The sequence below is a fragment of the Aspergillus heteromorphus genome (assembly GCF_003184545.1).
Source record: "Aspergillus heteromorphus CBS 117.55 chromosome Unknown BO70scaffold_16, whole genome shotgun sequence".
Classification (NCBI taxonomy): domain Eukaryota; kingdom Fungi; phylum Ascomycota; class Eurotiomycetes; order Eurotiales; family Aspergillaceae; genus Aspergillus; species Aspergillus heteromorphus.
Window position 1 is genome coordinate 324,712 of NW_020290421.1, and position 23,086 is coordinate 347,797.

The 23,086-nt window shown below is 54.6% G+C and overlaps 9 protein-coding genes across 9 annotated transcripts; 2 read left to right on the plus strand and 7 right to left on the minus strand.

Annotated features, from left to right (window-relative positions):
- Positions 1-27: 27 nt before the first annotated feature.
- Positions 28-1,229, minus strand: BO70DRAFT_56837 (A4/G1 family peptidase). Its single transcript, XM_025548545.1, has one exon. The coding sequence runs from the start codon at positions 1,031-1,033 to the stop codon at positions 209-211; it is 825 nt and encodes a 274-aa protein (XP_025398435.1). The 5' UTR covers positions 1,034-1,229; the 3' UTR covers positions 28-208.
- A 1,147-nt stretch (positions 1,230-2,376) lies between these two features.
- On the minus strand, positions 2,377-4,054 carry BO70DRAFT_362979 (tRNA(Thr) (cytosine(32)-N(3))-methyltransferase). Its single transcript, XM_025543457.1, has one exon. It carries the CDS (start codon positions 3,981-3,983, stop codon positions 2,850-2,852), a length of 1,134 nt encoding a protein of 377 aa, XP_025398436.1. The 5' UTR covers positions 3,984-4,054; the 3' UTR covers positions 2,377-2,849.
- Positions 4,055-4,285: 231 nt separating this feature from the next.
- On the minus strand, positions 4,286-6,662 carry ilv3 (dihydroxy-acid dehydratase ILV3). Its single transcript, XM_025545941.1, has 4 exons — positions 6,461-6,662; positions 4,974-6,379; positions 4,583-4,901; positions 4,286-4,508 (listed from the first exon to the last, which is right to left on the minus strand). Exons 1-4 carry the CDS (start codon positions 6,532-6,534, stop codon positions 4,460-4,462), a joined length of 1,848 nt encoding a protein of 615 aa, XP_025398437.1. The 5' UTR covers positions 6,535-6,662; the 3' UTR covers positions 4,286-4,459.
- Positions 6,663-7,646: 984 nt separating this feature from the next.
- Positions 7,647-12,537, plus strand: BO70DRAFT_407699 (ABC transporter; the record flags this gene model as incomplete). The annotated part of the gene is made up of 3 exons (XM_025547187.1): positions 7,647-7,997; positions 8,058-10,580; positions 10,633-12,537. The coding sequence occupies 3 exons, from the start codon at positions 7,647-7,649 to the stop codon at positions 12,490-12,492; spliced, it is 4,734 nt and encodes a 1,577-aa protein (XP_025398438.1). The 3' UTR covers positions 12,493-12,537.
- Positions 12,538-13,095: 558 nt separating this feature from the next.
- BO70DRAFT_338390 (putative C6 finger domain protein) lies at positions 13,096-15,858 on the minus strand (the record flags this gene model as incomplete). Its single annotated transcript, XM_025541196.1, has 7 exons — positions 13,096-13,452; positions 13,590-14,046; positions 14,135-14,421; positions 14,471-14,557; positions 14,613-15,476; positions 15,539-15,651; positions 15,727-15,858. The coding sequence occupies 7 exons, from the start codon at positions 15,856-15,858 to the stop codon at positions 13,275-13,277; spliced, it is 2,118 nt and encodes a 705-aa protein (XP_025398439.1). The 3' UTR covers positions 13,096-13,274.
- Positions 15,859-16,143: 285 nt separating this feature from the next.
- On the plus strand, positions 16,144-17,243 carry BO70DRAFT_338393 (DUF3425 domain-containing protein; the record flags this gene model as incomplete). The annotated part of the gene is made up of 2 exons (XM_025541197.1): positions 16,144-16,429; positions 16,486-17,243. The coding sequence occupies exons 1-2, from the start codon at positions 16,231-16,233 to the stop codon at positions 17,241-17,243; spliced, it is 957 nt and encodes a 318-aa protein (XP_025398440.1). The 5' UTR covers positions 16,144-16,230.
- Positions 17,244-17,517: 274 nt separating this feature from the next.
- Positions 17,518-18,091, minus strand: BO70DRAFT_362983 (uncharacterized protein). Its single transcript, XM_025543458.1, has 2 exons — positions 17,772-18,091; positions 17,518-17,614 (listed from the first exon to the last, which is right to left on the minus strand). The coding sequence occupies exon 1, from the start codon at positions 18,079-18,081 to the stop codon at positions 17,842-17,844; it is 240 nt and encodes a 79-aa protein (XP_025398441.1). The 5' UTR covers positions 18,082-18,091; the 3' UTR covers positions 17,518-17,614; positions 17,772-17,841.
- A 314-nt stretch (positions 18,092-18,405) lies between these two features.
- On the minus strand, positions 18,406-19,907 carry BO70DRAFT_387955 (FAD-dependent oxidoreductase; the record flags this gene model as incomplete). The annotated part of the gene is made up of 3 exons (XM_025545942.1): positions 19,316-19,907; positions 18,784-19,181; positions 18,406-18,691 (listed from the first exon to the last, which is right to left on the minus strand). Exons 1-3 carry the CDS (start codon positions 19,703-19,705, stop codon positions 18,406-18,408), a joined length of 1,074 nt encoding a protein of 357 aa, XP_025398442.1. The 5' UTR covers positions 19,706-19,907.
- A 1,948-nt stretch (positions 19,908-21,855) lies between these two features.
- On the minus strand, positions 21,856-22,323 carry BO70DRAFT_430022 (uncharacterized protein; the record flags this gene model as incomplete). Its single annotated transcript, XM_025548119.1, has 3 exons — positions 21,856-21,981; positions 22,041-22,079; positions 22,138-22,323. The coding sequence occupies 3 exons, from the start codon at positions 22,321-22,323 to the stop codon at positions 21,874-21,876; spliced, it is 333 nt and encodes a 110-aa protein (XP_025398443.1). The 3' UTR covers positions 21,856-21,873.
- Between the last annotated feature and the right edge of the window lie 763 nt (positions 22,324-23,086).

Genomic DNA, 23,086 nt, shown 5'->3' on the forward strand with positions numbered 1-23,086 from the left:
TCTGCGCGCCCGGCAGGCATAATATACCCGAGGCCAGCGTAGTACGATAGCCGAGCACCGCATATCAGACCAGACATCCACGATACATACATACACGGCAGAAGAAGAATCGATCCAGAAAGAAGCAGAAAATAAAAGAAAAATCAATCCGATCGTGACACACCCATCAGATCACCATCACCATCACCATCGCCATCATCAATCAACATCACCCCAAATACGTGACCGTGAACTCGGAATTACTCTGCACATTCACCGACGTCAACACCTGGTTATTTTGCTTCAGCTCCACGATCGATGCATCCTGCACACCCCAAGTGGCGCCTCCGCCCTCCGCCTGGGCGCCCCAGAAAGTGACCTCGCTGAAATCCGTCAGCGAGACCATCTGGTCGCCGGACTGAAAGTCCTCGACGATCCAGTCGGCATTCTGGCCGCCCAGCGTGGCCGTCGCGGCCGGCGCCGAGACCGTCTGCGACGCCGTCTGGCCCGTCGAGAGGTTCTCGATCGTGGCGACGCCCTGACTGGACGAGAGCGCCTCCACTTTAGCCACGATGATGTCGCCCGTGTTCACGGTGATGTCGAAGTCATATGCGTAGTCCGGGTACCACTCGAACCAGGCGTCGTTGTACGTCTGTCCGTTTTCCAGGTAGAAGTCGATTCCGGTCTGGAGGATGGCGGCGCTGTAGGTGTCGCCGTCGATTCCAACCCAGGCTGATCCCGCCGTCGTGCCGGTCTGTCGCATGGCTTGGGCCGTGGGCTCGGGTACCTTGAAGGTGGCCGTCACGGCGGTATACGGGCCGTTGGGGGGCGGTTGTTCGCGCACGGCGCCCGCCCAGTTGCTGCTGTATGTGACGTTCGATGCGTCGGTGCCGGCCACGCGGTAGTTTTCATCGCCCGCAACGGGCACAAGAGGGTGCGATTGTCGAGACATCGCGCGGGCGCGGATTCGGTCCGCCAGGCCGCCGCTGCGAGGCGCTGCCAGGACGCTGCCGGCCAGTGAGGCGGTGGCGAGAAGATAACCGGTGAACTTCATGATGGATGGACGGCTAACAGATAGGGCTGGACAGCTCGGACAGTAGGGGCATAATAGTGCGGGATACAGTAGCCCAAGCCCGCGCCGCAGCGGTGTGGCCTTCTTATGTCTCACCTACGGTGGGACTGATTGCATGCGGACAGCAGTCTTTCTGCGTGGACAGCTGGATTAGGAAGTTTTGGAGAACCTCGGATGCCCTAATTTCTTGACGTCTGCGGGGATACCATCATGGGCGAATGGGGATCGGCTTGCTTCAGGGACGAACTTACAAGAAAAGCCCACGGACCCTTGATTAGCCGTGGTGCCAGTCACTTGAGAGTCCTATTTTTGATAAGATTTGCTCGAAACGCCTCTGGGACCGTCAGGCGTTGCTCGATCCAAGCCGGGAACAAATGGGAACGATAAGCACTGCTTTCCAGAATGGCAGGCAGGCCGCCTATCTGACAGGGACAGATCGGCTTCAGATAGACGGAGGAGGATGGCAGACGGAAGGGGGCAGGATCGGCGGTGTTGAAGCCGTCGTGATGGCGTGGCTGCTGAGTCGTCTTTCAGAGAGGCCTGGGTCACCTGTCAATCGGACGATGGGTCTGCTGTGATGATGTGTCCAGTCGGAATCCCTGACCTCATGGCCACAGATAAACAGGCGTCAGCTGTGAAGGCTATCGTGAGTTTCGTCAACCAAAAACAAGCCCGAACCGATGGCATCGGCATCTTCGCAAGTGAGCGGGTGACGAGCGCAGGGATGGGAGGCTCTGGCATACCACCCACCACCAGAACATTCCAGCCCTGCGGCATGTCCGCGTGGCCGCTGAAAGCATCCGCTGGGCTGTTTTGATTTCTCGCCCATTGGGAGACATCGCATTTATTCTTCACGCCGAGGGCGGATTTCCCGGCTATTCTGCCCACATCGAGTTGCGGCAGCTTAACGGCGGGTCCCAAACCGGATCACTTGTTGGTTGACGCGACAGGTTTGGTCTCAGCGGCATACCGGCCAAAGGGGTAATTAGACATGGTGGGTGAATCTCAAATTCTCCCTTCAAATTGAACTATGCCAGGAAATGGCTCAGGGTATGCAGATGCCGGTGAGCATCACATGGCGGATGCCAGATGAGCAATCTGTTGCACCACCAGGAATCGCACTCGACACTCCATCTTCACTTGCTGCTACCTCAGGTGATTGTGACGGGAGGACCGTCGTAAATCCGAATATGCTTCTGCAAAAATCCCGGACGGTCTCATCGTGTTCTAAGTTCTAAGCCTGTGACACTTTGGTGAAATAGGGCTGCTGGGCCCACAGATTAGCAAGGCCACTAATGAAGCCACATGAAGTAGTATCTCTCAATAAAATAACTTGCATAAATCTATATCTAGACTCTATATTTATCGTCATGGGTATCATCGAATCCTTAGTGTTGGATCAGCACTTCGCTTTGGCTTCGTTTCCGGCACATGTCTGCTTCTGTTGGATGACGGCAAGAACCGGCTTGAAAGGTCTGGGTGGCTGTTGGACTGCCATCATCGATTGTCACTCGCATGATCAAGGGCGTATAGCCTATCTTCTTGTTTCAGGTGGGAAAGTCACGTTCACGGCAAAAGTATCACCACAGCCGTGCTATTGGACATCTTCCCTTGAAAGCCTTTCTGTTCGACATGGGACATAAAAAGGCGACTTGGCTCTTACACGCGGACCAGACAACGATCGCCGCTTGGCACGGATGTCGCTGGTGGCTGCCATGTGATTTTCGCCTTGCACGTTCATAGTACCTTCAGCCTCGAGAATCACAAAACGCGCTGTTACTGGACGGCTTCCAGAACATCAGGATTCGCTCTTCACTGCGTCACTGGCAGCAGCATCGTCACGCTTGATAAAATGTCCCTGCATCCAGCAACGGTACATTTTCAGCTTGCGTTGGCGGTTAACAAGTAGCCGGTAATCAACACCCAGCTTCCTGACCTCGAAGACACCCTTCTTGTCAGTCGTCTGTTGCTCCTCCTTAGTCTCTTCCTCTTCCGGCGTCGCACTCTTGATCGGAATGCCAGTCTCCGGGGTCCATTGGCCCCACATGTGCTCCAGCTCATCCTTGTCGAAGAAGTAAACTCGTGTTCCATCACCTCGGACGTAGAAGTTCTCGGCCATGTAGCGGTTCTTCTTGAACCGCACCTGCGCGAGGTCGCCCCGTCCGTAATCACGGAAAAGGACCTGACCACCGGGCTTCAGCACGCGATACACGTTGCGAAGAGCATTCTCCCACTGATCCGGATTCAGAGCAGAGAAGATAAAGATAAGAACGACGACATCAACAGACCCCTCAGTGAGGCCAGGGGGCAGCCCGTTGCTGTTCTCGTCCGCCTCCGCCGTAACGTCCCACACATCCGCCGTGATGTGCTTGGGGTTGTATTCCTGGCTCTCACGCATGACCTTGACAGCCGTCTTGGAGAAATCGCAGGCGTGGACCATGAGCTCCTCGTTCTCGTTGAGCCCGATCAGCGGGAAGGCAGTGTTTCCGGCACCGGCACCGACCTCCAGCACCACGCGCTTGCCTGCGTCAGGCTTGACCACTTCGCCGAGCACCGGGAACTCCTGGCAAAGCCATTTGCGGTCCTTGAAGAAGTTGGACGTGTTGTTCTTATAGAAAAGGTTCCACCACTTGGCCGGGTCATTGTTGAAACGGTTGCGGTCGAAGTCGGATACCGGGGTTTCGCGCTGCTTCGCATATTGGACCTCCGCGAAGGCTTTGAACTCGTCGTCCGGGATGACATGGTCCCAGGCGTTGAACTCGTAGACATCGTCGCCCTGCTCCAGGTAGCGGGAGCCGAACTGGAAGGGGTCGCTCCGCTTCTGGTTGTTGGAGGGGTCGTGAGAGCGGTGCGGGGCGATCTGGGGAGGCTCGACCTGTTGGAGGAATGTCGCGACATCCTCCGTCGTGGGGGCGATCGGAGCAGGAGACATATTAATGACAGGGCCCGGATGGAGCCTGGGAAAGAACGAGAAAGAACGAGAGACAAGAGGGTTGATCTTGGTGTTGAGGGGAAAAAAGAAAAGATTCCCCGCATTATTGGGCCCGATAACCAGGGGCGCAAACTCTGCAAACACTAAGCGACAGTCATGTGATCTGTCCGCCACGTGCATCCAGGTACAGGTACAAGATGGGGATATAGAAATGCAAATTCTTTAACTCATGTTTGGAAGAATGATGAACTCTATTTTTGGTACGGATTGTCATGGATGGTGAAAGAAATCATAACAAACAACGCTTTTATTCTTGAAATTCGCCTATATAAAACAGTAGGGGTTCCAGACTCAATCGACCCAAACCCATCCCAGACCGAGAAACCGAAAAAGAGAACCGTAAAATAAGACAGAGCTGACTTTGAAAAGTATTATAGATGCAACAAAGGGTACAAGAGAACGAATGTCTCTACACTCTACTCGAGAGAGTCGGTAATACAGCCGTGGCTGGCATCCTTGACGGTTCTGTTATGGCAAAGAATATCAGCGGGGTCCAGGTGGGAAATTATACCATGGCATCACAGGGAGGAACCACATACCTAGCATACTTGCCGAGAGTTCCTCTGAGAGTCAGGCCAGTGGGGGGGAGCTTGCCAGCATCCCGGTCGGCTTCCCACTGCTTTCTTCTCTCTGCAAGCTCGGTCTCGTCGACATCGAGGTCAAGAACGCGCTTAGAAGCGTCGATGGTGATAACATCACCATCCTTGACCAGGCCAATGGGGCCTCCGACGGCGGCCTCGGGGACGATGTGTCCGATCAGGAATCCGTGAGAACCACCGGAGAAACGTCCGTCGGTGATCAGGGCACAGGACTTTCCGAGACCAGCACCCATCAGAGCCGAAGAGGGCTTCAGCATCTCTATGGATCACACAATGTGGTCAGTTGAATTGACCCGCAATGGATATAGAGGCATATGCGGCGGAAACTTACCGGGCATGCCGGGACCTCCCTTGGGTCCAGTGTAGCGGATAACCACAACGGTCTTATCCTCCTTCTTGATTTCGTTCTTCTCGAGCGCGGTGATGAAATCATCCTCATCGTCAAAGACACGAGCCTTTCCAGTGAAAGCCATCCCCTCCTTACCGGTGATCTTACCAACACTGCCACCCGGGGCCAGGGAACCGCGCAGAATCTGAATGTGACCAGTCTCCTTGATCGGGTTGGACAAGGGGCGAATGATCTTCTGATCCTCGGGGAAATCGGGCACGTTCTCCAAGTTCTTGGCCAGGGTCTGACCGGTGACGGTCATACCAGAGCCATCGATAAGACCCTCCTTCAGCAGGAACTTGAGCAGGGAAGGAGTACCACCAATGGTGTGGAGATCGGCCATCACGTACTTGCCGGAAGGCTTGAGGTCAGCCAGGAAAGGCACGCGATCCGAGACGGACTGGAAGTCTTCGATGTCCAGCTTGATGCCAACGGAGTCGGCGATAGCGATCAGGTGAAGAACCGCGTTGGTGGATCCACCGGTGATGTTGACCAGGATCATAGCGTTCTCGAAGGCCTGGCGCGTCAGGATATCGGAGGGACGGATGTCCTCCTTGAGCAGGGTCTTGATCGCCTCACCAGCGGCAATACATTCGTCGTATTTGGCCTGAGACTCGGCGGGGTTGGAAGAAGATCCAGGCAGAGTCATACCCATGACTTCAATGGCCGTGGCCATAGTGTTGGCCGTGTACATACCGCCGCAGGCGCCACCTCCCGGGCAGGCGTTCCGGATAATGTCAAACCGCTGGGGCTCGGTAATCTCCTTGCTGATGTATTGGCCGTACGCCTGGAAAGCGGAGACGATATCAATGTCGGCGTTACCCTGGAGGGAGGCGCAGCCGGGCTTGATGGTACCGCCGTACACCATCAAACTGGGCCGGTTCACTCTTCCCATGGCCATCAAGACACCGGGCATGTTCTTGTCACACCCGGGAATGCTGATGTTGGCGTCATACCACTGACCACCCATCACGGTCTCGATGGAGTCGGCAATCAGATCACGACTCTGGAGAGAGAATCTCATTCCCTTGGTACCCATGCTGATGGCATCACTGACACCGACCGTGTTGAACTGGAAGCCGACCAAGCCGGCCTTCTGGACACCCTCACGGACGCGGTTGTTGAGGTCGAGCAGGTGCATGTTGCAAGGGTTGCCATTGTACCACACGGATGAGATACCGACTTGGGCCTTGTTCATGTCCGCCTCGGTGAGACCAGCCGCGTACAGCATGGCCTGGGAGGCACCCTGCGAGATGGGCTGGGTGATATGGCGGGAGACCTTGTTGAGGCCGGCATTGGCGTCATCGCTGGCGTTCTGCTGTCTCGGGAGGGTCGTGGACAGAGGGCGACTAGCATTGCAAGGCCATTATCAGTATCATCATATCGAACGAGCGCAATGGCATCCTGTGGGCGAGGGCGATGGTGCATACCTGTTCAGCACAGAGCGCTTAGCGATGCTCCGCAGAGCGGAGGGCATACGCCCCCGGGTTTGGGAAAGAAGCATTGCCGTCTGAGAGCGCGCGAATCACGGGCAATGGGGGGATGAAACAGGATGCAGCGCGGGGTAGAATCCGGTCAGGAAAGGGAGAAGCCTTGGAACCCGAGACCAGCAGAAGAGAAGGAAGAGTAGGGAGTGACACCGACGTGCGAGTGACTCCTCGAGAGCCAGTCGCAGCAGAAATGGACCGGGGAATCCGCAGCGAAGTCGGGGCCGGAGTTGGACTGCCGCTCCCCGCCACCCAATCTGAACCCGCCGTTTGTCAGCCTTGGGCCAATCAGGGTCCCGGCTGGGGCCCCGCCACCGAGCTATCCCGAAAAGGTCTAGTCTACTCGCTCCTACGTTCTGCCGATTCCGAGGATGCGGATGGCGCCTTACCGGATCGGGCGGGCCGCCATCTATACGAGGCGGGGGAACAACTGAAGTCAAGTTAACAACACTCCATCCATCGTGCTCTTGAAGATCATACTCGCCATTTCCTGATGGGTCTCTGTTACCCTTCTGGCTGGGGATGCAAGTGTACCATATCTGTTGCACTGGGCATCAGCCGTCTTGATTGTGCCGTGTCACAAGAAATATATCCATAAGTTCTCCGTACACTACATCATATATATATTTATGGATATATCCTCTCATCTCTCCACTTCGTCAAAGGTACAAAGCCCTGATATTGGTACAACCATGGCTGCCAATAAAAGGGTATCTACATGTTTATTCCAGTCAGATTGAAATAGTGGTCATGCGGGTGGGTGGTTGGCCGCATCGTTACACTGTGCTCCTTGAGTGGGCTAACCAGTTTGTTCTTGCTTGTGTTATCGCCACAATGCTGGCTGGAGCTGGTGGAGGTGCTAGCCCATGAGCCCTTTAAAAGCTAGCTGCCCTTCCGCGCATTCACTGCCGTGTGGTGCTGGGTACCTGAGGTGGCTCCCTCTCGGGCAAGCAAGGGTACGCGGAAAGAATGCAGATGGAATGCAGGTCCTGCAGTAACTCGTGCAGATCCAGGGACCACTCCTAGATTGTCTGGCCTGTTAAACAAGGTCCTTGTTTTTATCCCACATCGCGTCCTTTCGCGCGTCCTTTCGACCAACTCATTCGATCTATCGAGACATCCATGTAGGATGTCATCGAGTTGCGATATGGCGTCCATTGCGATAGGCGCCGTCGGCCTTCTCCTGACCATCAGCTCTAGCGTACCGGCCCTCGGGAGGATAGCCTGGAGGGTCAAGCATGCGAAAGCGACAATCTCGACCGAATCAGAGACCTCCGCGTTCGATCAACAGGGATATGAAGATGAGGATGGAGTGGCTCCGAGCACATCCGCGGAGGAGTTTTCAGATGTGTGGCAGAGAGTGGCTATAGCCCTTCTGTCGGCGATCGGCCTGGGATTATCGCTGACACAGGCCATTATATCGATTATAATGAGCCAGAACCAGTTTGTTGTCCCCTTTTGGCTGCAGATGGGAAGCTGGGTGAGTTTCGCTGAAGCATCCATAATGCCCTGGCTCTGACTAACTAACTACTCCGGAAAGTCCGTACTATGTCTACAAACAGTTGGCTTCTTCGTCGAACCCGAACCTACCGAGCGGTACATACTAGGAATATACGGATTTGTGGCCAGCACGACCGCGGCAGCCATCCCCTGTTTGGAAGTTGGATTAGCCTGGCACAACAAGTACCGCATTGATCAGAGTCGTATAGCAATGGGGTTGTTGATCAGCCAGACTGGTATCGCTTGTCTACGAGGGGCTTGCTGTGTTATGATCCCAAGACGCCCGGAAGTATACCATGAGGGCCGGGTCGTTGACAGGGAACGGACCGTGAGCGCCTTGAAACGGTTTACCTTCGGATGGGTCAGCGATCTGTTACACTTGATCGTGGCAAATAAGGGGTTGGATATGGACAGTCTCCCAAAGCTGCCGTTCACCGAACGCTCCAAAACGCTTCATGAAAACCTCGAGAGATTCCGTGGAACTCGAGAGCTGTGGAAAGCACTGGTGCTGGTGCACAAACTTCCCCTGATAATCCAGGGATCCCTCAGCCTGGTTGTTTGTGTGCTGAACTTCGGACCGCAGGTAGCTATGTACGGGATACTAAAAGCGCTTGAGGACCGTTCTGCTGTCCCCGGGGAACTGAACCAGGCATGGATGTGGGTGTTCGGACTGGGAACAGTACTCCTTCTAGCGTCTAGCATCGAAACATGGCTTTGGTGGATCATCTATTCGAAGCTCTGGATCCCAATCTATGAGGGTCTTTCAGCATTGGTATTCGCCAAGTCCATGCGATGTAAGGATGTAAAGCAGCTGTTGCCAGTTGACGAAGACGACGAGGAAGGGAGCGACGAGAAGATAGAAGAAGAGGAGCAACAAGGGGGTAGCCAGAGCATTTTGAACCTCGCGTCTGTGGATTCCAAACGCATCGCCGATTTTGTCATGTTCAACTACCTTATCCCGTCATGTGTGATTCGACTGCTCATTGGAGGCATCTTCTTGGTTCATCTCATTGGATGGGCGAGCCTCCTTGCAGGTGTCACTGCGGCCGTTCTGGTGGCTCCTTTTAATACCTATCTAACGAGGAAATATGCAGAAGCCCAAGAGAATTTCATGAAGGCAAGCGACAAGCGGATGAGCGCTGTAGCGGAAGTTCTTCACGGTATTCGCCAGATCAAATTTGCCGCATTAGAACAGCAGTGGCAAGATCGTATCTCGGAAAAGCGCCGCATCGAACTTGAACTGCTGTGGAAAACATCGGTATACACCATTGGCATGGTCTCAGTGTGGATTATGGGGCCTCTGATGCTATCGGCTGTGTCTTTGACTGTGTATGCATTGACTCGTGGCGACCTGTCTGCCTCCGTGGCGTTTACGGCCCTCTCTGTTTTTGGGTCGTTGGAATCCGCAATGGCTAGTTTGCCTGATCTGTTGTCTAAGGGTATGGAGGCAAAAATCAGTGCGGACCGTATTGATCAGTACCTGCATTCGGCGGAAAAGGCACCTCATACGTCTGATGTGGATCGGATATCCTTCACCAACGCCACAGTTGCATGGCCCGAAGAAGAGAGTGACGAGCCCGGGATGGGTTGGGACATGAATGAGCGTTTTATTCTCCGGAACCTCACCCTGCAGTTCCCGCCCAAAGGGTTGAGTGTAATCTCTGGGAAGACTGGCTCCGGAAAAAGCCTTCTGCTGGCCTCAATCCTGGGCGAATGCGATGTATTGGCCGGGACAGTGGCAGTGCCACACACTCCTGACGCAGACAAAAGATACGACCAGAGAGCGACACGACACAACTGGATCATTGAGTCCGCCGTGGCATATGTAGCTCAGAACCCCTGGCTGGAGAATGCTACGATCAGAGACAACATCCTGTTCGGCCTGCCATACGACCGGTACCGGTACCGCAAAGTCCTTTTCGCCGCGGGGCTGCAAAAAGATATTGCTATGCTGCCGGATTCTGATCGGACCGATATTGGTGCAAATGGAATCAATCTCAGCGGTGGCCAGCGGTGGCGCATCTCCTTCGCGCGAGCTCTTTATTCTCGGGCCGGGATTCTAGTTATGGACGATATCTTCAGCGCCCTCGACGCTGAGACTGGCCGTCACGTCTACGAGCATGCCCTTACCGGAAAACTGGGCCAGAATAGAACCAGGATCCTGGTCACACACCATCTTGGATTATGTCTATCTCGTACCGACTACTGCGTTCTTCTCGGAGACGGGCTTATGATCCACGCTGGGACGGTAGACGAATTAGTGGCTACCCACAACTTGCTTGACTTGCTGGGCCAGACATCAGACCCAGCAAACATACATAAGCGGGACGTGACAGAGGAAGAGATTGGATCACCGATCCAGAAGCGCACTTCTACCGGATCGGGCTTTTCAGTAGCAACAATCACCGAGCCAACAAGGAAGTTCACTGAGGATGAAAAGCGTGAGAAAGGAGCCGTCTCCTTGAAGGTGTACACGGCGTATGTGACCAGGGGGAATTGTCTACGCTTATGGGCAGTTGCCTTCCTGGCGTACAGCATGTTCATGGCACTTTTAGTTGGTCGAGTAAGTGTCTTCATCGCTCACTTCTCAAATAATAGCAGCTAACTCTCGTCAGTCCTGGTGGGTACGGGTTTGGACCGACTCGTCTAATCCATCGCATCCGGAACCCTCGACTACTGTCTTAAACAGCGCGGACGACCAAACCAGCATGTTCACCATGAACAACGATCTGATGTTTTATCTCGGCATTTATGTGTGCTTTTCGGTGGCTGCATGTGTGGTGGGAACCTTGAGGACCCTGGCTCTCGCCCTAGCGGCTATGGAGTCTTCACGGCAGCTGTTCAATGATCTTTTAGCAACCGTACTACGCTCCCCTCTGCGATGGCTGGACACCGTCCCCCTTGGCCGGATCTTGAACCGATTCACCTCCGACATATACATCTTGGACTGGAGACTAGGCTATGATATGGGCCACTTTGTGTACAAGGTCCTGGAGCTGGTCGGTATACTCTCCGCAGGCGTGCTGGTATCGCCGATATTGCTGGCACTTGCCTGTCTCCTCATGGCCTTGTGCTTTCAGCTTTCCAAAATCTACCTCACAGGCATGCGTGAAATCAAGCGTCTAGAAAGTACCGCCAAAAGCCCGGTTCTGGAGCGGTTTAGTTCCAGTCTCGTTGGACTCACCACCATTCGTGCCTTCAACAAAGCAGAGGTTTACATCCAGGACATGTACACCCGCATCGACTGCCACGCACAGGCAGCTTGGTACCTGTGGCTTCTAGATCGCTGGCTGGCATTCCGGATGAGCATCGCAGGGGCCGTGCTATCCACAGTGACGGCAGCACTTGTCGTGTACGTTCCGAGCATCTCCCCGGCATTGGCGGGTTTCGCCATGACCTTTGCTCTCCAGTACAACTACGCCGTGTCCATGGGTCTTCGCTTCTACGCCAACGTCGAGACAGACATGAACGCCACCGAGCGGGTGTTAGAGTACTCCACCATCGACACAGAGAACCAAGGCGGCCATAACCCCCCAGCGGCATGGCCCACCCGGGGCAAAGTCGAAGTCGAGGACCTAGTCGTCAGCTACGCACCCGATCTCCCTCCCGTGCTGGACGGTCTCAGCTTCACAATGGAAGACAACCAACGAGTCGGCGTCGTGGGACGCACAGGGGCCGGGAAATCCTCATTAACCCTAGCACTCTTCCGATTCCTCGAAGCCCGACAAGGCCGCATAATAATCGACGGACTGGACATCTCCCAACTCAAACTCCAGGCCCTCCGCAGCCGGCTGGCAATCATCCCTCAAGACCCGGTCCTATTCTCCGGCACCCTGCGGTCCAACCTCGATCCCTTCCACGAGTACACCGATATAGAGCTCTACAACGCCCTCGAACGAGTCCACCTTGTCTCCTTCGAAGACACCCTAACCCTCGCATCCCAGCCCAGGAGCGAACATTCCACCGACGGCAGCAGCAGCAGCAGCAGCATCAGCCGCAGCAACAACACATTCCCACCCTCCCCCTCCTCCCCATCCTCAACCTCAATCACCACCCCCATCAAATCGCCCAACTTCTTCGCCTCCCTCTCCTCCATCATCTCCGAAGGGGGCCTCAACCTTTCCCAAGGCCAGCGCCAACTCCTCTGCCTCGCCCGCGCCATCGTCTCGCAGCCCAAAATCATGATCCTCGACGAGGCCACCTCCGCCGTCGACATGGAGACCGAGGCCCTCATCCAGCGCTCCATCCGCGAGGAATTCGGCCGCAACGCTACCTCCCTCCTTGTCATCGCGCACCGGCTCAGCACCGTCGCGGATTTCGATCGCATTCTGGTGATGGATGCCGGTAAGGCCGTTGAGTTTGGGACTCCGCGGGAGTTGTTGGATATTGAAGACGGGGTGTTTAGGAATCTGGTGGAGAATAGTGGGGAGAGGGCCCATTTGGAGAGGGTGATTCGGGGGGAGGAGGGGTCTTAAGCTTAAGAAGAAGAAGGTAAATTGACATTGAGGACGAGTACTTGGTGGGCACTTTTTTTTTTTTTTTTTTTTTTGTCTTGGGTTGGCGTGGCGTTGGGTGGTTTTGTGTCTATGTTTCTTCCCTCGGTTGGTTGGTTGGTTGGTTGATTGTATAATAGCTGTGGATGGAGGAGTCGAAAATCTTTCCATCTCTCTTTCTGTCTTATGCCGATGTGGGCTCGGGGCGTATTTGATGGAGGGGATACTAACCATATATACATACTCCTTACAGAATGTAATGATGGAGATTGTTTAAGGGGAACTTTGCTCTCGTAGCCATCTTATCTTGTAGCTGTCTACTGTCTAGTAACTCTCTCATAGTGTAATATCCAGCTGCCTTGTGTTTTTCTCCAATGGAATCCATCCCATCATCTACTTACTCACTTTCGAGTTCTCGGAACAGAAATACAGTTCATATTCATTATACCCAAGTGACATATGCACAGCGAAACACCCTCTTCATCCAGCAACAATACAACCATCCATGCCCTGATTCTATATACATACTACATAAGGTCATTGTCTACATAGATCACGTCAGGCAAATACACCTGCTCACACACCCTGTCACATACATACATACATCCATCCACCCACCTACCCACCCATCCACCCACACAGACAGACATACATACATATATGAATACATACATACATACATAAATACAGACAGAGAGACACAGAGAGACACGTAGTCATCTCTATCCAGCGAACCCCAGCCCACAATATATCAACCCAACCCATCACAACGACTGCAAAAGCTCCAAATCCTTCGCCACGGCCGGACTAAACTGCGCACAGTCCTCCAGAAACCGTAGCATCTCCTGATTCCACTGTTCCCAGCCCGCAGGCAAAGTCTCCTGCAAGCGGGCATCAGGCGAGTGGGAAATACAATAGAAGAGGAGGATTTGGCCGAAGAATCTATCGAAAAGTAAAAAGGGAATTGGTTAGTATAGGTACGTATATTGGTCATTGGCAGATGCCGGGAAAGGAAGTGAATTGTGAATGGGAAGACAAAGATGAAGAAGGGAAAAGGGAGGGGGAGGTGGTTGGCTTACTGCGAACAAAACGCAAACTTGAGCGGAATGCAGCTCTTCATTCTCCGGAAGATACCCAGCACGATGGGCCAGTTCATGGCGTTGAGCAGGCCGCGACGGATCTGGTCGAGGTCGTTGTCGGTGAGGGAGGCGGGGATGTGGAGGGCCTTGTAGAGGTAGGGGCGGCCGATGTGGAAGTTGGCGATCATGTAGCGGCCTCGCAGCATGGCTTCGGAGACGGCGATGGCGGGGGATAAGGGGTGGCGGGTTGGGTCGAAGGGGAGGCGAGCGGCGGGGGATGGCGAGGCGGATGTGTCGGTGGTGGTGGTGTTGGTGTTGGTGTTGTTGATGTCTGTGGTGGAGGTGGGAGGGGGCGAGTCGGAGAATTGCAGGGCGGCGGGGAGGTTGATGCGCCATTGCTCGAGTTGGTGGCGCAGTTCGGCGTTGACGGCAGGATGGGGGAATGTGCCCGAGTCGGCTGGGAGGGTTGTTTAGTGGGTGGATGAGATGGGGAATGGGAGAGTTGGTTTGTGAGTGGGTATATGGGGCATGGAGGGTGGACTCACAGTGGAAGTAGAGGGAGTGTCGGATGCGGGTGAGGATGATACGGTGGGCGACCTGCGCGAGGAAATGGTATTGGAAAAAGGAGTCGTCGATCTCTTCTAGCGAGATCGAGCGCGAGGCGGCGAATTCGAAGCTGATGAATTTGGGGATGGGCACGTATTCTTCGAGTCGGGCGAGTCCGCTGGGAGGAACGTGCAGCTCTTGCACGAGAATCGTCTCGTTCATCAGGCAGTTCCAGTAGACGCGGGATTTCATGTCCCCTTCCCATTCGTCGAAATGGACGTCACGACTGGGTGTGTCAGTTCTGCAGGGGGACGAGTGTGTTGTGGATGGCTTACTTGGTGAGCATGGAGAGACAGCATGTAGCCGCGCGATGGATCATGGCCCATGAATCCATCGGGCGGAGGATCTGGCTGTAGTAGACACTACATTCCATGTTGTCAGTACCTGACGATACACAGAGTCACCGGAGAGACATACAATGACAGGAGATAGAACTGGCAGCTCTGGACGTCGTTGTCACACATCAGGAATCCAATGCGTTGGCGAGCCTCGTTAAAGAAACGTAACCCGGGGGTTTCTTCATAAACAACGCCCATCCATTCCGGAGGCTCGAATCGATCGCTCCTGGTCCCTGGCAGTGGATAGTTCCCTTCTTGGTAGGCATGAACTGCGATGCAGCCCAAGGCCATAATATTCAGAACCACACAGCTCTCGATGGTGTAGCCAAAATTGCTCTCGATCGCCGCTCCGAGGGTCAAGGCAAAGTAGAAGTTCCTGTCGATGATCGGCGTGAATGGATTAAATGTTGTGAAGAAGACATCGGAGAGACCCTTAACCATTGCCAATGGCAGTGTCTCCAGCCAGTTGCTTCCCGCCTGCGCAGGAAACGGGCAGATGTACATTGGCAGCTGGGGTCTGTTCATCTCCAAGTCAATCACGTAGTTCTTCCCCAGTTGGTCATGGGCTTCGAGAAGTCTCTGCGGAAGGAGTTCTTGCACGCCTAGCCAGGATATTACACCGTGCTGACTGAATGAGATAGACGCCAGGCCCTTGGAGTCGGCTGGGTTGGGACGACTCTCTTGCTCATCATGCTCCACCAGGTCGTCTAGCCGTGTTGCTTCCGGCGTGGGGTTCTGGGAACTGAAGTAGTCCTGCATCCCCAGTCTGCTGATGCTGCGGTGACGACGCGCGTGAGAGCTCGTCACATCGGGAGTGTTCAGGCCATGCGGCATCTGACTCCGAAGAGATTGAATCTCATTCGAGATGGCCGTGGGGACACCCTCAAGCTTGGTTTCCAGTCGATGGAGCGTACTCATAATCAGGCTGAGAGAATGGTCCCGCCTGCAACATGACCCATTAGCCAACTGAGTGCCGTGCATGCGACAGGCCGGACGGGGTCTTACTTGGAGGTCTTGCGCTCATTATAGACGCAATCTAGACCGAGAGACTTGCACAGGCCACATTTCGGTCGCGACTCGTCACAGCGGGTCTTCTTGAGCCTGCAGTTCTCACACGCCTAGTCGATCTACAGGTTACTTCTATCCACAACGGCTGAACCTGCGACCGGGCGGGACGAGAATGAGTGACCTACCACGGTGGCTATGAAGTTCCGGGGCTTTTTGGCGGCGGCGGAGCCAGTCTGGTCGGGATCGGGCGAGAGGTCATGGAGGGCGTTGTCCAGCAGGTCGGGGGACAGGGACGCTGGGTACGGACGCTTGTTCATTGTACAAGGTCAAGGTTGCGCCCATCGCACATCGTTGCCTCTTGGTCTGGTCTTCTGCTCGTGCTCCTCCGTCCCGATAACGGCCGGCTTTGCCCAGGTCACCTGACACGGCTGCCTGTTTGGCGGGTTGGCTGGTACGGTATTTTACGTCATGACAGGACCGGACCCCGCCCGCTGGACCCTCCCGCGCCTTCCCCACCTGGGTTAAGGGCCACCGCGAAGGCTTGTGGCCACCGACATAAAAGCCCACGGTCGGGAGCCTCCCTTCAATACCATCTATCTGATCATCCGAGGACTTCTTCTCCTTCTTCTTCTTCTTCTTCCGCCGCCGTATCTCTTTTCTACCGCACATCCACCCGTCTGCACACTCACATGGGATCAGAGTTGCACGTGTCGCCGACTCCTCATCTAGACGCCATCAAGGAAGAGCCCACGCGGTCTTTCTCCCCACCCTCATCACCCCTTGCCGTTGCTGCAACGCGCCAGGTGGAGCCGGAGGATGAATGGGCAGGACTGGGCGATCGTCAGGAGCGACGGAGGAGACAGAACCGGCTGAACCAACGCGCATACCGTGAGATGCTTCCCGGGCCTGACATCCACACGAAATAAGACTGACCGCGAACCCAGGGAAACGGAAACAAGCTGAACGGGGAGTAGTAGCCCGATCCAAAACAGGGTCCCGAAGCAATGAGCAGAGCTCATCATCGCAGTCCTCCCCGGGTGACGATTCCAATTCCAATGCCAATCCAAGTCCAACGGACCAAGCCCTCTGCACACGGAGGCCTAGCAGCTTCGACCCGTCACGACGACCGCAGACCGTCCAAGCCCTGCTCGAGCGCTTCAGCCAAGTAGCAATGGAGAACTACATCCGCGGGTCCCCGGCGTCCGACCATCTCCTCACACTCACCAAACTAAACGTCTTCCGCGCCTTTGTGTCCAACATGTCGGCCTTGGGCATGGGGATGGATGACGACTGGTGCCACGACGACGACGCCCTGTCTTTGTTCAACACCAAACCGCTCGGCTCCATCGACGAGAGCAGCATGCCCTTGCATCTGCGTCCCACGAAACTGCAGGTGAAGATCCCGCACCACCCGTGGCTGGACTTCTTCCCCCTGCCCCGCATGCGCGACAACCTGGTGGAAGTGAGCGATCGTTTCGACGACGAGGAACTGTGCATGGATATCATGGGGTTCTGGGAACATGGGACGGATAGCTGCAGCATGCTGGTCTGGGGCGAGCCCACGGATCCGGCCAACTGGGAGGTCACGGAGAAGTTTCTGCGGAAATGGCCCTGGGTTATTCGAGGGTGTCCGGAGCTACTGCAGTCGACGAATCGATGGCGACAGCAACGGGGCGAGAAGATGCTCATTCGATATCTGTAGCGGCTGAACGAAAATGAATATCAAACCAAGAAGTACCCGTACACCCGTACCTGGCTAGGAGGTCGTCGCGGCACCTTTGGTCCACCTATATACGTGGATCCTATTAATCTATCTATCGATCGACCGATCCATCCATCCATCCACTCAACCCATCATCTTACATGCGTAGTGATCCGCCAGCTGACAACTAGCAGTACAGTATCGAACACCAGAACCCCAAAACAATAATAGTACCTCCCTCTCCAGTATATATGTATCCAACACTCCCTCCTTCCAAGGGTGTCCCGTCCCCAAACCGACCGAAAGTTGCGTTGCGCACTTGAAGAACCGCACGGGCGCTAATGCAACCTGCTGACCGGCTAAGTAGATAACTACTAGTAGTTAGAAAGCGTATTCGGCTTCCGATCGATGGCGCCGCGGTCCAATCAGAGCCCTCTGCTTGGCTGACCGGCTTGGCATCGTCAGGGATTTGTCAGCGGGAAATGCGGGAGTATTGTCATGGATGGTATTTACGGGGGTGGAACATACTAGGTAGGATACCTGTACCGTGCTACCTGGTAGGTAGTAATAGGTAGTAGGTGAGGTAGTAGGTGGCTCGTTAATTGAATGGTCCAGGTTGGGATTCAGAAAGTCTGATAAATGGTTGATGATAATGGAAGTAGGACTTGGGGGTTGGGATTTGGGATTTGGAGGGTTGGGTTGGGTTGGGTTGGGTTGATTTGGTTCGGTAGGTGAGTGAGTGAGTGAGTGGTATGATGGATGGAGATGGGTTGGAAATACTCTCTATATATAGAGTAGGGTAGGTAGGTGGGAATGTGTGATATGATGGTAAATGCATTATTACTAAGTTGGTTATTTATCCATGTCTTGTATTGTGGGAGTGGGAGGTAGATAGGGAGAGATCAATCAATCGCGAATCAACCAAATATACTATAAACCGCCAACCAACTCATCATGATCCGCATTCCTATTTCTGTCCCATCTACCCACGGGAATAAATGATTAATGACATGATATGATATGATATGATATGACATGATATGACATGACCAGCACGTATACGCATCCCATCCCATCCCGTCCCATCCCAACAAACTGTCTAGAGACAAAGACAGAGACAGACAGACAGACAAACCAGCAGATCAAAGCAGATCGAATCAAATCAAAGAATGACATTCTCCCTCTCCGCCTCCTCCACCATCTTCACCAACGCATCCGCCACCCCATACGAGAACGCATACCCGCCCCCCCCAAACCCATACGCCGACAACACCACCCGACTGCCCAGCTTCTCCGCATCCAGCCGGAACCCGCCTTTCCTCGACGGCCGGATGCCAACAATATAGCTGAGCGCGTCATCCGCCGGACTCTCCGGAACGACCTCCGGCGCGAGACGGTGCGCGCGGGCGATCTCGTCCTGCGCGATGGCCATGTCTGGGTCGGGGGATCTAATAAGACCCACCATCAGATTTCGGATATATATATAGGTAGGTGGGTAGGTAGGGAGTCTTATATACGAAAATAGAGCAGAAACACTCACAAATCATCAGCCTGCTTCACCCCCCCCAAGACGACCCCGCCGGACATCGGCCGCGGAATAACATACGTATATTCGCGGCCGTTGCGGAAATACATCGTGCGGCAGTTGTCCGTGCGGTAGAAGACGTTCTGCCCGCGCTCCGGGAAACATTGGTCGTCTTGCACGTCGATCAGCGTCTTGCTGCCGTGGCCGCTGGCGTTGATGAACACGCTGGATTCCGGGAAGAGGTGGTACAGCTGGTCGAGCGAGTCGACCCGCTTCTGGATGAATTGGCCGCCGAGGGCGGTGATCTTCTTGCCCAGGTAGGGCATGTGGTGGGTGGGGTCGGTTACGAGGGTTTCGTAGCTCCAGCCGCAGCTGAAGTTGGGGGGGTATTCGCTGGGGAGGAGGTCGCGCCACTGGTTTTGGGGGGGGGGCGTTGTTAGGGATGGTTGGTTGGGGATGAGTGTATGTATATAGATGTAGTGGTAGTGGTAGTGGTAGTGGTAGTGGTCTATGGGAAGCTGGGTGTATGGCTGGGTGGATCTCTCACCTTCGAAGCTACGGCCTTACCCCAGACAGACGAGTTCGCGGACGGGGGCTGCTCGAGGTACTCGAGGGCATCTACGATGCAGACGCCAGACTCAGGCTCCTCATGGGCCATCCTCAGCAGGTGGCGGTGGGTGATGGCCTGGAGATATCGCCACTCGGGGCTGATGCCGCCGGCCGGGTGCCATGCGGCGCCGGCCCAGGCGGAGGCATACCGGATGTCTTGATCGCCCGGGAGGAATTCGGCGACCAGGATGACAGGGAAGCCGTTGAGGAGGAGCTGCTTCGCGGTGGCGCAGCCGATGATGCCCGCGCCGAGGATGATGATCGGGCGTTGCGCGAAGGGGACACCGACACTGGGCGTGTCGGCGGGATGTTGTTGCAGTTCGCCCATCGTTGCCCGAATGGTGGAAGGACAGATAACCCACGATCCACCCGTCCGTGTGGAGGAGGGAAAGAATGGTTCCAGAAGGGGAGGGGAGAATGGGAAGAGGCCGTTTTAAAGGATGGATGGTGGATGTTGGATGGTGGACAGAGGTGGGGGGGAGGGGGGGGAATGGAAGCATCTATCGACGGTTCGTCACCGTCATCCGAATATCTGTGTAGATAGTTGTTTCAACCATGCGGGGCGAGACCGCGACCTCTGAATTAGAGGCATGCTAGTCCTTGCGGTGTGAAGCCCGTCCAGACAGCCTCTGGTGGCAGATATGATAATAAGAAGCTCGCCAGGCGGTTCCGAGTCAAAGTAGAAACCGATCCGCCCGGCGGTTCCAGCCGACCAGCGGGTCGAGCCGCTGCTGGGGATTCTTTGATTTGGTCTTGCGTCGTTGGGTCTGGACGAGGCCTCGTCAGCGTCACTCCCAACACGGCTTAACTGGCGGGCCCGTCCGACAGTCCGACAGCCCGACAGCCAACGGACGCTAGATGGATGGATAGAAACAGCAGTTAGTTGGCCAGGCGGCCGGTTCCGACTTCACTCTCGAGCATATCAAACCACCGCGCGCGGAGAAGCAATCCGACAAAGGAGGAGGGAAATGCAGATCTGAGACGGGAGAGAGACAAGACACTAGATTGACATCCTTGTTCCAGATGATGCTTCCCGCTGGAACAGGCAACTGGAGATGCACATCATCCCTACTCGTCCATACCACTACCACTCAAGACACACTGCAGCCACAGCCCACAGACGTACAGCTCCCTCCCCAAAAGTGGCTCCAGCGGAAAACGCCGTCAAGGTGAATGCTTAGCACACGCCGGTCTGCGGGGCTGCCATCGGATGATATCACCTCATCCAACACATTATACGAGGCGGATACGGGAAGCACTACATACCTTACTCACCTAGTAGTTACCGAGACAGACGCCGAGCATGTCCGATACTCTCTACCTATTACCATTAAGTACCCAACCAGATGGCCACCCGTGGCTGATGTGGGCGGTCAGACCGAGATTGAGCTCATGCATGCTAGATATCTACCCACTACTATATCAACTGTATGCACTATGTACTGCACAGCCCGATCCAGAGACTCGAATAGCTTGCGTAGTATCGACCGTGTGGATAGGGCACGGTCATAACCCCCAAATCCACAGTCTTTTTCACCGGTTGGCTCAGTCGGGGATGGGAAGCCCTATCTAGCGGGGATACTACTACTCTTGTCTATCTAGGTACTAGATAGACCTAGATCCTCCGTATATATTCCTTTTCCGACTGTGGAGCTGGCGCGAGTGCCTGCAGGACGGAATCTCTTAGGGTCTTAGGTGCTTGCCTAAGTGCTTTCTTACCAAGTACTCACTTACTTGCTTATGCTTGACAGGCTGACAGCCCAATTGGTGGCGGTCCGGGTAAACTTTATCGAGCACGCGCGTACAAACCGCACAGGGCTGACATTGACTGGTTGGGAGGGCCGAGGCACGGCTACCAGATAGATAGATGGATAGAGAGATAGGGACACAGATGGGTTTCTCGCACAAAGGGTGCTATCTATCCATAGCACTTAGCTTTGCTAGGGCTGTACGGAGAGAGCAATAATAATCTCTAATATTGATGTCGGCGTTTGTTGTTGTGGGGCTCGTCAAAGCCTACGGTGTCTCCGACCAACGGGCGTGGGTCGCTTGGGGGTTCTTGAATCTTTGCCCCGTTTCGTTGACGCGATTCCTTTCGGACGCTAGCTAGCTAGCTAGTATCTAGCTAGCATAGACGGCTGGAAGCCTCATCATGCTATTGTTCGATTGTAGGGCGATGGGTGAGAGATCATGGATAACCACCGTTCGCTCAATCTGGTCTCACTATGCTGGCTAGATAGTTATCCCATGTCAAATGCTGCTTCAATGCCTCCAGGACTCTGCTGGATTGCCCTGGACGTTCGACCCGCGCTAGAATATGCTGGTCGGGTCGGACCAGGATAGCGTGGCCCTCGGATAATCCCATCAGTGCTGTCCACTTTTCACCATCCACCCCCCCCCCCCGGGTTAAAGGTCGAAGTCCCTCCCGCGGGTAGCCAGGTGGATCCTCAGGTCAGTACACTTGCTAGGGGTTTGTGGTTTGACTTCTTCGATGGTCTATTCCCAGTGGGTGGCGGATTCTACGTCCACGAGTAGGCTGAGCCCATCGAATGCGCACAGGTCAAACGTCGAGAACTGTTTCGACTGGACCTCGTCGTAAGGGAGCTGGGACACATACGAAGAATTAATCGGGGGAAGTTGTTCTTCAACATTTTTTTCGCAACAAGCTCCTCGAAGTCTGGCTGCGGGATGTTGTGGATCGTCTACGTCGTGTATCAGTCAATCAGTCTCAGAGAGTTTCGATACATATGGTATACCCACCGTTGGAGGACTATCCAGGACCTGCGGATCCATACGCTCATACGGAAGCCTGCCTACTTGCTTGCCGCTCAAGTGAGTAAGGGAACTCACCCAGAACGCCTCTCCGTGGCTCGTCCTGGAGCTGCGGATTTCGTTCACGTCTATCCCATGTTGACGGGAGTTCGAGGGATCGGGGAGACAGTGCATGTGCCTTGGGCGCTTTGAGTCTGATGGGGTACCGCTCACACACCAAAGACCGGACTGGAGATACGCTGTCAGTGTTTTGTATACCCTGGCTGCCTTCCATTCACTGTATACATTGCGGGCCGGGAAAGTTCGAGTGTTTCCATACCCCCGAATTGGGCGAGTAAGTACGCCAGGACAAAGCCACATGGCCCGCCCCCAACAATCCACACAGGGATGTTATTGTCGAAATGGAGATTTTATTCAGCTGGCGACATGCTTGTTGCTCTTTTGATTACCTCGGTGATTAGAGATATTCATGGATGCTTCTGGGTTCCACCGGGTGCATACTTAGATAGTCTCAAAGGCTACGTTGTTCACTGCATGGGGAGATTCGAGCCCCTTTGAGGTGGAGATGTACCGTGTTGACGAACTTCAAACCTGTAGCTCGCATTCCCCTATACTTCCCCACATTGTTTCAAGTGGGGAAAGATCCAGGCTGACTCCCGCAGTCGTACTGTACCGACAGGGCCAGACAGCACAACGAACGAAGTCGAGCTAGCCATATAGGCTGTTGTTTGCAATAATTGAAAATGCACGATATTACACAGTAGGCACAGAAGACACCTAAACAGGTCCTCTGCTACCGGCTCGAATCAAACGCGTCTTTTGTTGGACCATTACCATAGTGGTGTAATTGCCAGACAATTCAATCGAAAAGTGAATTGATCTGCCCTTCAGGCATCCAGCTCCGAGCAGTAAGCAAAGATCATGAAAGGACTATCCT